At 39.6% G+C, this 15,671-nt stretch overlaps 1 protein-coding gene across 3 annotated transcripts in view; it reads left to right on the top strand.

Annotated features, from left to right (window-relative positions):
* Positions 1–191: 191 nt before the first annotated feature.
* Positions 192–15,671, top strand: part of LOC107097428 (calcium uniporter regulatory subunit MCUb, mitochondrial-like) — a 24,385-nt gene continuing 8,905 nt past the window's right edge. Inside the window, exons 1-2 of one of the 3 annotated variants that reach the window (XM_015394571.1) lie at positions 192–413; positions 3,689–3,857. In XM_015394571.1, the coding sequence (XP_015250057.1) occupies positions 3,848–3,857 (10 nt within the window). In that variant the 5' untranslated portion in view covers positions 192–413; positions 3,689–3,847. Of the gene's footprint in view, positions 414–3,688; positions 3,875–14,193; positions 14,342–15,671 lie in introns of those variants that run through there. The other 2 variants (XM_015394570.1, XM_015394569.1) reach the window with 2 other exon arrangements.

Here is a 15,671-nt window from a genome sequence, read left to right as displayed (position 1 = left end):
ATATATGAAACTTCTGTGAAGTCTGATGTATAAGGTCCATTTTGTACGATTTTACTTGAAAGCACCACGGATTTAAAGGGCGGCCGTAAAGCTCAGAGTAGAAGCGCAGCTGGTGGGGAAACGCACCATGCAAGCGGAACCGGGGCTCCTGAGAACACCGGAACAGAGTCAGAACCGCAGTCTATCGGCTCCTGTCTTAATCAGGTCTGTAGAACACACCTGCTGACATTTAGTCCCGCTGTTCTGATGTGTCCTGGAGATGAAATCCGACCCTGAGAGCATGAGGGTGGAGATAAATGAGTTTCCTGAGCCACGTATGGAGCGGCAGTTCCGCCCTCAGCTGGCGGCTGTCAGCCGGGGGCCCCTCTGACTCAGTCTGTGCTCCTGCAGGGAGATCTGCCTCTGAAACCACCGTAAGTACCGCTCATGTTTTCATATGACGTTAATAATCTGCTGTCATTCTGTGGTTTATTCTGCTGTAAGTCTGATATTTTAATGTTAAAGTGATATTTTCTTATGTTTTAAGACAGACCTAAACATCTGAGAGATCATTAAGAAACAGACAGACTCTGTTCCTTCAAAATAATCTTTTTTTTTTTCTGTAAAAGCTTCATTTATACAGCCTGTTGCTTGATATGCGGTTATTTTCTCACTTTTATTTCAAAAGACATTAACTAAATAGGCCCATTAATGTATTTCATGTTCATTCTAGTGATATAAATGTAGGATTCTCTTTTATCTTTTACTGACCTTCAATTTTCAGTAGCTTTATATAAACATAATCATTGCTTGTATATTCCTAATCCACATTTCACAATATAACCTTTAAAAAGAGAGTTAACTGCATTTGTAACGTGGTTTGAGCTGCAAAACACCCACCGTTCTTTAGTTTACACACATACACTCATACTGAGCCCACTGTCTGTGGCAGCAGTGAGTCAGAAGACTAAGCATGCAGCATCAGAAGCCTGTTGATTTAAAGAAAAAACACCTGCTTCCTCTTGTGTGAGAAAGTACACCAAACAGGTTTCATTCTTACTTGAGGCCCAGAACTGAGATGCCGGACTTGAAAAAATTAGGTGCAAATGTTCTTATGAAACGGTTTAGAGAGGAAGTTAAGGTACCTTTAAAAAACTGAGATTCCATTAATACCTTTAACCACAAACTGCTCCCCAGGTGCCGAACAATGGCAGCCCACTGCTCTCCAAGGGGATGGGTTAAATGCAGAGGTACCCCTTGTACACCCTTTTTTAAAAATTTTGAAACACCATTCATCTTAAATGACCATCAAATGTCCGCGATATATTTTCCAGCACTAACTGAATTAGGCACAGTTAACTTAATGCCACAGGGCTGCATATTCGGTCCTCCAGCTTTTCTGTGAAATGCTGCTATGAAAAGAGATTTTCAGCCTAATTTATGAAAGAAATGTATTGTGCTCACACTTTATGTTTTAGTCTTGACCTATAGAAGTTGTCCAAGGAAAAGTAAAAGGAGAAACCTAGTGCGGCATCCCTGTCAGGAAATATAACACCATTGTCAGTGACCGTAAAGCTTTTTGCTAGCTTTTATCCCATCATGCATGTTTATAATGCCCATACATACTTACCCACTTAGGATAAGCCGATGGCCGCTGGCGCCTTACTCCAGATCTCATTCTTGTACTCTGTGAATGAGACACCTGTCCATTAGAGTGGAATATCTAATGAATGCACACTCTTATTTTGTTGGGGGAAAGTTTAGAGAGACCATTAGACCAACTGAGTTATAAGTTCGGAATACCCAGAGGTAACCAACGCATAAACAGAGTGACCTCCAAAGCTGTTTAAATGTTCATCAACCTTGGTCCTCAAGGCACAGCATCCTGCTTATTTTAAATGGTTTTGCATCCATCCATCCATTTTTTTTACACGCTTTATCCCAAGTGGGATCGTGAGGGGTGCTGGTGCCTATCTCCAGCTGTCAATGGGCGAGAGGCGGGGTACACCCTGGACAGGTTGCCAGTGGTATAGCAATGATGATTTAAAATGATGGCTGATTTAAAATGATTCCATGTATACCTTTAACCCCACACTGCTCCCCAGGTGCCGAACAATGGCAGCCCACTGCTCCCCAATGGGATGGGTTAAATGCAGAGAGTGAATTTTGTTGCTCTGTACTTGTGACAGTGTAAGGACAAAGAATCTGACAAGAAAATTAAATAGTGTGTTTTTTAAACATACTCTAGATCTGTTAACGTGAGGGAAATTTTGGGGGCAGAAATTAGGTAACAGATGATGCTTTAAAGTCCTAGGGAAGTCATATTTAAATGTCAAATCATTCTGGCTTAAACATGTATATAAATATACTCTTTATCAGACAATATTTCCCAAAATTTTGAAAATTTGTGTTAAAAAAAATCCTGTCTTAATATCTGTGTTTATTTTTCCGTTATCTTATATAAGCTAGTTAGTTATACGTCAGCTTGTACAACGTAAATTCTGCCAATCATATATCAACGGTCATCTGTCAATCAAGTTTTCTTCGGTCATAGCATCTTGATTCATATGTCGGAGCTAATATATGCAACGGTTGAAATAAGAATCATTTACTTTAGCATTGAGTTCTGTCCCCGTGTTTACGGGGATGGACGCCTGTGTCTTCAGTAGGCATAGAGTAGAGGCCCGCCTGCTCTGGCAGTGTTCAGTCCTGCTCCAGCAAAGAATCATGATTTTCAGTCCTTCTCCCGCCTGCACCTGTAATACTTTGTCCCGCTACCACCTGCAATTCCCGCATGATTCCGACGTTCGCCTACTGCTCAAGGCAATTCGTGTCATTAGTTTGAGGAATTAAACACGCTGTGCTTAGCTGAACACATTACGCTTATGTCTGAAGCGTTATGTGTTGTTTCACTAGAGGAGCTCTGCTCTTCTGCCATGATCGGAGAGCAGAGCGGAAGAACCAGAACACGGAAGAGCAGAATGGAATAGAGATAATCGAGATTACACATCCGCAAATGTATTCCAAAATGTTTTTATCAACAGATAGGCTACCAAATACAATATCCAGCACATTTTGATGTGTATATAAATGATAGACGTAGACTAATAATTTATGACTTTATTCTCTAGAATAAAGCTCTACACACTCTACTGTCGTTAGCTCTACGCTCTAGCATAGAGCTAACAGAACTGGCAGCGTTGCGAGGCAAGGGCTCAAACATGTACGGCTGTAAGCTTTCTACACCAAACCAAGCTTCTGCCGCCCTGGCGTCCTCTTCCACAACATCTTTGTCCTCTTCTAAATAAAAAATGTGTGACGGAGGAGACTCATCCATGACCTCCAACGCAAAACTCTCCTCCTCTTGCATGTTTCCGCTGTCCATAGCGTTCCTTGACAGTGTTGTTTCACCAATTTAGTGCTACTTGGTCCCAATGTATTTTCCCATTGTGAGCCTACTAGCACTAAGTTGCTAACTGATTATTAAGATTCTTTGAAGAAACCGGTCACAATCAAACTTGCTTGCAAACCTTCCGCCACATCAATCTTGCCCTCTTGATAAACAACCAATCACTTTATTCACTCATGTAAAGTTGGGCACCACTTGGGAGAATTCTGAAATGCAACGGTTGACACAGCCATTTCCCTATGACATTAAAAAGACTATGAAGAACCAAATACAGAGTTTTTTTTTCTAATTGTTTATTAGGAGAAATGGAGGGAGAAGAAATGCTGGAAGACTTCCTGGGAGTGATGACTATTCAACCAGTACAAGTATGAACTTACGCCAACAGCTGGATCCTGGTTGAAGCGAAATATCTGATTTGGATTCCAGTAATCATGATCATGAGGGTCTTCATGACCAAGCATGGACCTTGGTAAGAACTGGAACTTGGTAAGGACTTACTCCCCAGGTCATTTTACAATGTCTTGATTTGGTGCAATAACTGTAAATTCTATTCTGGGTATTTGTGGCGGAATCTTAATATTTACCTTAGCATACAATCCATTAGCATTGTGCGTGTAACTGCTAGGTACATGAATATGTTCCTATTGATGGTAAATGATAAATGGCATGTACTTATGTAGCTCTTTATAAAGTCCAAGGACGCCAAAGCACTTTACACTACATTCAGTCATTCACCCATTTACTCCCACATTCACAGTTTTGGCGACAAGATGGACTGTGGCCATAGTTGCCCAAGTGCTCAGACTGCAAAACATCGGCGGCTCCAGGTCCACTAACCACCAACAGCAGGCATGGTGGGTAAAGTGTCTTGCCCAAGGACACAACGACAGAGATGGACAGAAGGAGGCTCGATCAACCACTACTTCCCAAACCACCTATGATAGGAAGGGATTCATTAGCCCTTTTTAGACTTACAACCTGCAGCAAGTCATTACTGGTAATCTACTTGGTCAGGGTAATGTGTATTAATTTTCGTGGACCACTGCAGTGTGAATAAGGCTCTTACATTACTGGGTGAGGTATGTATTTGCATGTTTACACAAAATCTTGATAGGAATCCTGTTGCCTGACAAGACGTCCGAGAACAACAGCATCACAGACAAATGGGGGAGCATTTTCTCAAAGAAGCAGGCAGGTTTTTAGTGATATGCGGAAACTGGTTGGTTTTGTCTGCTCAGACAGTGAAGTAGTGCACCAACTATGAGGAAGTGTCTGGGACTTGCTTATATTTGGCAAAAGACGACTGGTCTCCAGAACAGCAGACTACACTGGACAAAAGTTAAAGTTTCAGGTTGAAGTGCCCTCTTCACAATTACCTGTCCTCTTCATATTTTGGTGACCAATTGCAAGGTCACTTGCACTTGTCTTTATTTACGTCTTCCCCTTATGTCTGCCATCCTTTTATTTGACTGTGAGATGCACTGAAACTGAAATTCTTCATTCGTTTTTATAAGACTACTAACAAGTGTAAGAACCAACTGTTATGGCTCAGAACAGGGGACCCTGTATTCAAGGCAAGACAGAGTGTGGGATTACTCAAAAACGTTTATTGAAAATGTCTGAAGTTACAGCAGCTAGGACATCAAAGGCAGGAATCCCTGCAGGAGAGAAACGGATGTTAGTGATCACGATAATCTGATGGAGGATGATTATGAACATGTGAGTCACTAACGTGGCTTTAGAGTTCAGTTCATGCCCAGAGAATGAGGTTGATTCCAGCTGGTTGGCTTACCAGACGCAGCAGTTGCCGCACAAGAGTTTCATATGCTGAATCCTTGAAGATTACAGAACTGACAGGAGATCAGATCCAAGCAGATCAATGAAGGCAGGATAATCCAGCGGGTAAATTGAGGCAGATCCAGGTACAGTCCACAAGTAGAATCCAGCAGGAGTTCGAAGACGGTTCTGGGAAACAGATCAGAAAAGGAACATGCAGGCTCAGAGGTCCAAAGGCAGAATGGGTCAGGACCAGGCAATCAGAACACAATCGGTTACACTTGAAAACTCTCAAACCAAAGGCTCAAGAACAATCTGGCACTGATGACTGAGAGCAGGCAGGTTAAATTGAAACTGGAGCAGGTGGATCAGATGAGCAGTCATGAGAAACCGGACAGAGTTAGACAGGTGAGTGAAATTATTAATTAAGTCATTCATCAGTGCCAAGATAACGACATAAACAGTCCCAAAGCCTTTCTTTGGTATTGCTTATCAGCCTTTTCACAGACAGTTGGCTCTATGAGTTAAAGCTATATCCCTTGCATTATACATCCATTTCACCTTTACTGGATTCCATGTACAGATGGAAACCAAAACTAAACCCATCTTAAGAAAGTCCATAAATTCGTTGTCTTAAAGGGAAACACCATTTTTTTTTACATTGGGCCCTTGATTTTATGTCATTACATCATGTTCTACTCACCCATATGAGTTTTGTGTCATTTGGAGCTGTTCTGAAGATATTCCGAGGAATTCCAAGTAACCGGGGATGTCTGGGGGACAGTGATTCGCCTACATGTTATAAATGCGGGTGTACAATAAATGATAAATTATGAACAGTTCAGTTTGTGCCTTCAAGTTGTTGCCCATAGGAAGACGTTACTGTGATATAACCTAACATAATATCTTCAGAACAGCTCCAAATCACCCAAAACTCATATGGGTGAGTAGAACATGATGTAATAAAGTAAAATCAAGGGCCAAATGTAAAAAAAAAACTGTGTTCCCCTTTAGTGGGTTTTGAAAGGTGGAATGTGAGACAACAAACCCCTTGAAGTACGTCCATCATAGACTTTGCATGTAAACTGTCTGCCCCTGATGCTCAGAAAGTGTGTGGTGCAGAGGCGAAGCCAGAAAAGTTTTGTAAGGGTGGCGAGGCAATAACCAATGTTCACTGAGGGTAGGCCGAAAGTGGATAGGCCCCAGAACCTCAGGGTCAATCTACACCATTCCAACAGGAAAATTAACAATCACAACATCCATATTTGCTAAATAAAGACTAACTATACTTTCCTGCAGCCTTTCCTAACAAATAAATGTGTATATTTCAACATCCGTGTTTTCTAAATTAAAGGAATAGTAGAAGCAATTCTTTCAGGCTGGAGTTAATCTTTTCCATTGTCAATACTTACCTACTTATACCAATAATCATGGATAAAATTGATATTTACAAGTACTAATATCTACATAAATTGATTAAATTTATTAAAAGAGTTATTCATCTATTATTTCACAGAAGACTTCTAGATTACTTGCAGACACATTATTTTCTCTTTACCCCATATAACACAAAATCTAGTTCTGAAAAGAGCATGAATTCTGTACTTATCTTTAATATTAGTACATTGCTGTGCATAATTAACAACAGTGTTTTTGTTGTCAAGTAATTGTTAATGTATGAAAAATTTTAATCTTTTGAATACTCCACTTAAACTTGCCACATTTGTATTAGAGGGAAAAATTGTAGGGGTGGCCACCCCTGTCCCCCCATCTTGCTCCGCCCCCTGGTGTGGTGTGACCATACCATTGCACAAGACACTAAAGATCAGTTATATGTAATAAATTACGAATGAACTGGGGGAGAGGGTGCACAGAGAGCAAGTGCCGCACAGGGCAGGCGGAGAGCTGAAATTAGAGAAACAGACAAAAATAAAGGCTAATCTGCGCTAGTTGGAAAGGCTACATTGGGGAGGTTGGTTACTATGAGGGTGGCACTGCCCCCTAGGATAATTCATAGAGGATGCTTAAGGTGATTCGTGCAGCAAGTAAACAGTGATGTATGTTCACAGGAATGTAGTGACGAGTAAAGTAGAGATTCTGAGACAGCTCAGACACAGAGGAAGCAGGCACAGTGTGACAAATGACGTGGCTTTATATAGGGGAAGTGGCTGATTAACCTTGTGGCACGGATAGAAGAACGCTAGGGGACCAAGTGCTGTTTGGGTGAATGCACAGATCTTCTGCTGAGGCTCCCATGGGTCTTGGACCTTGATGAATGATGAGAATCAGTTGTGGGATTGAGTCTGAAATGGAGTTGTTGAGTAATGCTGAGATTGAAGACCAACTATCACTAAGAGTAGAAGGCTGCACCATGGAGCTGTGTGGGTGGGGCAGGGCAGAGGAGCAGCACACAACTTAAAGAAAGAAAGGACACTTCAAAGTAACCCCTACCCAGTCTATATCATAGGCCAGGGGCCATCAAACAGAGGTAAGGAGCAGCTGGAAATCAGTCCAAAGGCACCAGCAGAGAGAGCACCACAACCCTCTCAGCTGAGCCCCCCTTGCTGGTGCTAAGTCAGGAGAAGAGCGGAAGGAGAACGGCTGTATATCGGAGAAGCCCACCAGGGAGACAGAGTAGGGGAGAGGTGGTGGCTGCCCGGTGTCTGCTCTGGAATTATGATGTCGAAACAGTCCTTCTAGGACTAAATTCACCTACAATCCTTGGCAGAACATTCCCCACTTCATCCTATGTTAGCATGATCTCTTTATCCTGCATTTTTATATAAAACAGCTTTTCTCTACTGCGTCTTTCATTCTGTACACCACAGCCACATCTACTGTCTGATTTGGCTTGACCCGAATGCAAACAACTCCTGCAAATGTCACTTCGCCTCCTTTGCAGGATCTAGCTTTGCTTAATTTGCAAAAACCAGAAAATTCACCCAGCTAGAATCAGGACTTTAGCCTCACTCTGCTTTGCAGTGCCCCCACTGAAAATGGGGGACACCGAATGATGAATAGCAGAGTCACAGTGAAGGCAATGGTCTTTCTTCTGGACTAATTTTTACTTTTGAATACTCCATAGTCGCAAAGGTTATACTTTAACAAAGATATGCCAGTTGTTAATGTTGAAAGGCTTAAAAAGCATAATATCGGACCTTTAAAAACCCTCCCATGTAGGTTAAACTTACTGATTTATGTTCTTGTTGTACTTCTATATGATCAGTATCTGCACCCTGCTTTAGGTTCATAAATGCATAATAGGTGTTTTCGAGACCTCTTTTTTTAATCTTGCAGCCTGCTTTCAGGATTAGTTTTCTTATAGAGAGAGCCATACCACAGCTTGTCTGTGATTGCTGCGAATGTTCTTCCCTTAATATATGACTTCAAATTCTTTTGAGACTTCTTTAATCGCTCAGCAGACTCATAAACTTCTACAATACTCTTTCTAAAGGCATCCGGCACTTTTTGGATTTCACTGTTGTAGTCTCTCCAACTTCAACACTTGGAAGCACCAAATAAAGAACAGTTGTTTTATCTTCTACTCCTTATGTGCTAGGCCCGTTTCTAATTTAATGGCAAATGTTTAGGTTTTCTAATTTGTGTAAATTTTACAGTAGATTGTGTGTCCTCTATCCCAATGGAGAATTTGAAAGTGAACTGTATTAATAAGTCCAAATTTCTAAATGAGATGGCTAAATTGATTTTTCATCTGTTTTTTGTGTAAAATTCCCCTAGATAGTTTTATAGACTGGAAGGGTTTCTCTGCAGCAAAGCCACATTTTCTGTTTTAATCAAGCTCATGTTGAACACAGAAGAAAACATAGTGCAGCTGTGAAAGATGCATCTCATTTTTTTTGCATCTGATGGTTACACACCAGAGGGGACTTGTAGTAAAGGAACCAGGGAGGGTATGTTAAAACGTGTTTCCACAGGAAGCGCAGAAACCCAACTGGTTTCCTGTTCACTTCCGTGACTGCACGGCTGTCAGTAAACACGTACATGTACTGATCTAACTTTCCCGCAGGTGAATAGCATTTCAGATTGTAGTGATAAAGTAAGTTTTAGGTCAGTTACATTTAGTTCAGAAGTTGTGTTTTTACATTAAATTAATCTTCAGATGCTGATTGACTCTTCAGCACCGTCTTGATACTAATGTCATTAATGCTCATATGAAATCTAAACTTAAAGAAGCGTGACTTTATGAATGGAAGTAGTTTGAATGAGCTGCAAAAGGTCTTAATGGAGTTCCACAGGGCTATGTGGTTGGAACCATAATTTTTACTTTCCTACGGGTTTTCACTTTGTAATTTTTGACATAAAAACAAGAATCCTTGGTTGAGAACTAAAATAAGTTAATGCATAACATTTTTTAAATGCTGATTGGACTGTCTTCCAAAAAGTAATGTGAGTTAAGATTACTTTAACCTGAGTTTTTTGTCTAGAATCTTTAACTTTTGTCCAGTGTAGTAACTTTTGTCCAGTGTCTATCACTGACAGCTTTAAAACTAAATAGACAAATTGAAACTGCTCTATTTTTATTTTATAGCTGCTAGTTAAATAAGTATAACTTTTGTTTGTTTTCCAGAACTTATTTAAATATAATTGCATTATGTTTCACTTTGTTGCTATACATTAAAAATACGTATGAGCATTTCTAAGCCATAACCAGGCCTTGTTGGGCTACTCTATAAAGCTTGGAACTCAACGCTAATCCAGACATTTTTAATTGAAAAAGCTTCCTGGATGGGAAGTTAAACGTCTTTAAACTTGGGAAAACAAAGTCCAGTGGTTTGTATTTTTTATCTTTGCAAACTTTTTTGGAACATATGAGTAGAATGCATGTAGAAGTTGTTTTCTGTATGTTGCAGATTTTTATGTTAATAATGTATTTATATGATGCAAACTTGGCGAAAACATCACTTTTATCACAGGTGTTGTTTTTGGGTCCGTATTGGACGCAGATTTGTTGTTTTTGGGGTTACAGAATCCAAACTGTTGACTCTAACAGACCAAGGGAGTTTCCTTCCTAAATATTTAGAACTGCTTATGTATTTTAACTAAATCCTTTATTTATGGTGTTATTTAAGTTGTTCATGTAAATTTCTTCCCAGATGGATACTTAGTATTTAAATATGGAAGGGTACAATGGGCTTTTTTCCCCTCCTGACTGCTTGACTGGAAGGTTCAGGGTTTAAAGCAGGAATGTGAGGTTTGTAATTTTTTTTCTCATTACATGCAGTTTTTGTACCATATAAAAAATGGAAGCTAGAAGTAAGTAGAGACCCCCTCCTTGGTGTATACCCTCCATTGGGGTCCTGGACAGACATTTATAACAAGAGTTTAAAAAGGAAAACTTTTTTCAAGGGTCAAATTAGTGGAACCAACTTTATATGCACAAAAGGCGTATTTTTCTTGACCCTGATGTATGGTAGCAGTATCTTTTTTTAGTAAGTGAAATTAGAAGACCCTTCAGCACCCAAAAAGTTTTGATTAAAAGCTGCTGTCTGCTGGACTGGCATGTTTTCAGTTTAAACCGGGTACCCCTCAATTGTTTTTATTGTATTTTTATATTATCAGACTTAATATTTATACTACCACTAAAATGTGATTAAATTTAAGTAAGACTGATGATTGTTCACCCTTTTTTCTTTTTATGTGACTGGAAAAAGGTACATTTTAAAATATTTTTTTTCCATTACTAAAACCCATTAAGTTAGTTCCTTTCCCTCTACTTTCACATCATACAGCTTTACCCCCTGTCACACTATGGAGTTACTGAGTTTATAACTTATTGTTTAGTGTAGAACTAAGGTGAGGTAGACATATTTTCTCCTAACACTGACATTTTTTGAGGCAAACCTCAATTGAAGGATCGTAATTCTTACTTTCGGTCACACTCTTCAATGAAACTGTTTTCACTCCTTTGTGGTTATTACTTCTCCTAAACCGTTGTCATTTTTATCCGGATGTGTTGCCTAATGTGTCAACGTTTTTCTGAAGAAAGAGATGGGCTTTTTTTAACAAAGATGCTCAGATCCTGTGTTTATGAAAAACTGTGTGTAGTGAGGAAAAAGTATTCAACTATTCACCCTAGTTAAATAAACAGAGATTGGGCGTGCAGGTGGACCCATGTATGGAGGCCTCAGTCCTCTAAGCGGCCGACCCGGGTTCATATCCTGCCTGGGGTCCTTTGATGCATGTCTCTCCCCCTCTCTAATACCCCCTTTCCTGTCAGCCTACTGTCAGAAAAACAAGCCACTAGTGCTGTAAAAAAACAAACAAAATTAAAATAAACAGAGATTGATGGATTTCTCTCAGTCTGCACTTTATTTTCATATCTTTGCAAAGAGAGAACAGTTCATCATACAGCCCTTATGGCTGTATGATGAACTGTGAGAAGGTGGTCTGGGGGAAATGTTCAGCGGGAATCAATACATTTTTGTAAATAAAATTGTCATTTCAAACTTCGAACCTGTGTGGTAAAACAGTTTTATTTCACTGATTTATTTTGAATACAAATTTAGACCACAAATAATAATAGCAAACAATACAGCTTTTAAAAAATATATATTAGAGCTATTTTAAGGTCTACATATCTACAATGAGTTCATATCGCAAACTAGAACCATTTCAGATGATGACATGATCACTAGTCATGCGTTCCATTGGTGAAAATGTCCCCCGTCAAATTGACGGCCAGTGGGAGTTCCACTAGAATCTGAATTCTGCGAGTACTAGTGTTAAGGCTCAATCAAGTAAGGTCCAGAGGGCTTTCTGTGGTGTAATGCTCTTAAAGCTTTATGTATTTTGTGACAAGTAAAAGGTGCAAAATTAAAAGGATCTCCAGAAAACATGGAGATAAAGTTATTAAACCCTTAGTTTACATGGTATAAAGGGATAAACCATCATGGAAGGATAAGGAATAATGCAGTGTTGCATTAACCTCAAAACCCTAAACGTGGGAAGTGTTGTCTCTACTTAGTCTCCTACTTTATCACCAATATGTCAATGGTTCACATTTCCTAAATGGACTTACTGTTATTACTGTTACAGGAATGTCTAAAACGCTGTTTTATGCTGTATTCTGTCTATATAAACAGTACATATAGGACATTAGTAAGAAAGAAGTGCAAAGAGCAGTCAGAATACTCTTGGTATGTGGCTTTTAGTGGCATTACTACTTAAGGTCAGATATTCAAATATGAATGGAATGCACCTAGGTCTTAGTTAATTAGATACCAGGGTGAGAAAGTAGGATGGTTTAAGTTCTGTGATGAATATAGTAGAAACAGTTTTATCTCTATCACATTTACATAGCAAATGAAGCTGTTTTATGGTTTCCTTGGATTTTCGATCCAGACGGATCAAATTGTGGATCCGGGCAATCCCAGGCCATCAGTCAGCAGGCTCAGGACAATATCAGCATCATTATCAAGATAATTCCAAGGCAACAAGCAGTTAAAACCTGGTGTGAAAGACATTACTCATAGGGTACATGTTCCTATATACCCTATTGTCGGCAAAATAAATATTATCGATTTGACGAACTTCCTCTGGCATAGTGATGTGTTGAGTTTATCATGTTCATAGAAGTCAAATAACTTGGCAAAAAGACAGTTCCATATGATCTCTGTCAGATTTGGGTCAGAAATTATGGACAAAAATTCCAGCCGTTGTCAGAACCTCCAGACCAGCAGACAGCAGCGGTACTCCTTTTTATCTAAAACAAAAACTTTAGAAGAAATGATGTCATCAAAGCAGATATAATACAACAGTCATGGTTTGAAAGGAAAAAGACACAAAGTTTGGTGCATATAAAGTTTAGAATGGTAAGTTGTTAAGGATTGCAAAGTTAACAGACATGTACAGCAAGTGAGGAGGGGGAGGGACAATATTGAAATAGATTTCCAAGACTCCAGGCAAAACAAAAAAAGAGAGATGGCAGATTGTTAAAAGTTTAGTAACAGCACCTCTATTGCACCAATGAGGCCCTCGCCATAGGGAAAGGTTAAAGAGTCAAGACCTATAGCTGCAGACCAGACCCCAAAATCCCATCCATGCAAAAATTCCTTGGAGAGAGATTCCAGTTAGAACAATGCATCCTCTAGTTCAGCCATTAAAAAAAGGGTTTCAACACTCAATAATTTATTCATAAGAGCCAAGGCATATGAAACATTATTTTTCTTGTAAAGCTTTAACCATTCAATGTACAGGAAAGAAAATTCCAGTCTGAATTCTGAGCCAAAAAATTCAAGACCAGCCGACAGCAGTGTAACCGCAAAAACCACAATCCCCACACCTGTGTTTTTTGCAATGAGTCACCCTGACTGACCGCATGTTTGTCGATTGAATGGAAACAAGCCAGTTTTTCCACATTTGTAATGACAGTTTAACACCAGGAAGATAGAGGTTGATCCTCTGACATAAATGCTGTTTATTTTCCATTGTTATATGTATGTGCATATACCTATATGATTCACATAGAGGGCAAAAAAAAAAATATATATACTTTTAGCAGTTTTGTATTTGTAAGCAAGGTTATTTCTTTTCTATCTGATAAAGTTTAGGTTTAGTTCTCTGGATGTCAGATTCCAGGTTTGGGTTTGTCTTTTCTGTAACATTCCTTTCTTTGTGCCGGGCAGTAGTTGCTTTACATCTCATCCTTCCTTCTCTAATCCCTGAAACCAGTTTGTGATTGCCACAAGTACATTTTGTACACTGAATGGAAAGTTCCAGTGTCTGCCTTTGTATTATTTCCTTATGCTTATCCCTCAGGGCAGGTGATTGTTTTTTTGCTCAGAAAAAAAAAAACTACAAGGAAGATTTTCTTGCGAAATGTTCTATTAAAAGTTATCTTCCTTCTTCCTTCTCCAGTCACATACCTGACTCTACCATTCAGGTTAGGCTTTTTTTTCTCTTTTGTTTGCCTCAGGCACATGTTGACAACATAGTGGAAGTGCATTGGGCTCTGCAGGAACTTAAAAGTGAGGAAAGGGTTAAGTGAAGCCAGTCTGAGGCCTGTTGCTACACGCCCCATGTGTTTTTGTGAAAGGGAGGATTTCAGTATTTTGTTCATCCCTGCAGTCAGTTAAGCCTCTGATCATGTTTGCTTCCACATTTTTCTGTAGATTCGGGGTCTGCTTTTCACGCAGGGCAAAATTCCGAATCTTCACGGTGAGTTTAAATATGACTTAAGCTGACATCCTTTCGTAAAGTTTAGACAATAAAAGTTAGTTTTTTGCTGCTTTCATAGACAGAAAAGCTTTTTATAATTGAGCCACTCCTCTTCCACGCGGCCATTATGTGGAACTAACTTCTGTACTTCCTAATGTTTTACCTTCTGCTGTATATGTTGACGACTTCTGATTTTATTACTAAATTACTCAAGTGTTTACAGATTATGGAATGAAAACATGTGTTTGAGCTTCCCTTCTGTGTATGTCTGGATCTTCAGTATGAGTGCGGACACTAACACTGTTTAAATTTGGGTTAGGATATATCCCTTATATTTTGGTGTCAGGCTCCGCTACATTCCTCTTGAACTTAAACACATTTTCTTTTTATTTTGTCAGACTTTACACTGAAAAAGATAATGCAACCGCTTTTGGCATTTACTCAATCCTATTTAGTTGTTTTATGTTAGCAGGGTGGGGCATGAAACAATTGTGTTAAAGTAACTAAATGTGTAAATGCCAAAAGCGGTTGCATTATTTTTTTTTCAGTGTAGCAATTGATCAACACGGTATTGTATTCTTCATCTGTATTCAGCCCATCTGAATCAACACTTTGTAGAACCTCATGTTCAGTGGATTGAATGAAGATTGTCAGTGAGCATCAGTTTCTTTGGTTGTATGTTTAGGACTGTTGTTCTTCTAATGTGAGGGTGAAATGACTTCAGTAACCATGACGACAATGGCCATACACAGCTGGATGAATCAGGCTTTCCAGTCTACAAAAAGGGACTCTTTTCCTGGGGAAGCTAAGGTCTTTAAACATCTGTCTGACGATGCCGAGGATGTCTTATGAGTCTGTTGTGGCCACCGCGATCTTCTTCGCCGTCACGTGCTGGGGCAGTGGGCTGAGGGTCAACAAATGACTAAACAAACTGACCAGGAGGGCTGGTGATGTTGTTGGGGAGGAGCTGGACATGTTGATGACAGAGGAGGATGCTGTCCAGGCTTCAGTCCATCTTGGACAATGTCTCACACCTTCTCCATGACACACAGACCCAGCAGAGGAGCTCCTTCAGCAGAAGACTCCTCTTAACCCAGATGCACCACAGAGCGCCACAGGACATCATTCCTGCCTGTGGTCATCAATCTCAACAACGCCTCCCTCAGAAATTCATGCAACCCACCTCTGTAATTCAGAGTCAGATTACAGAATTATTGACAATTTATACATTTATTTATACTTTTTCTTATTTTTTTGCACATTACTATTATTTCTGTGTATGTATATATACATGTGTATATATATACATGTATGTATGTATGTATGTATG

This window comes from Cyprinodon variegatus, unplaced genomic scaffold (assembly GCF_000732505.1).
Source record: "Cyprinodon variegatus isolate N-32 unplaced genomic scaffold, C_variegatus-1.0 Scaffold696, whole genome shotgun sequence".
In the NCBI taxonomy this organism is placed as follows: Eukaryota; Metazoa; Chordata; class Actinopteri; order Cyprinodontiformes; family Cyprinodontidae; genus Cyprinodon; species Cyprinodon variegatus.
Note: the sequence above shows the minus strand (reverse complement) of the source record. Positions and strands in the feature narration are given on the sequence as shown.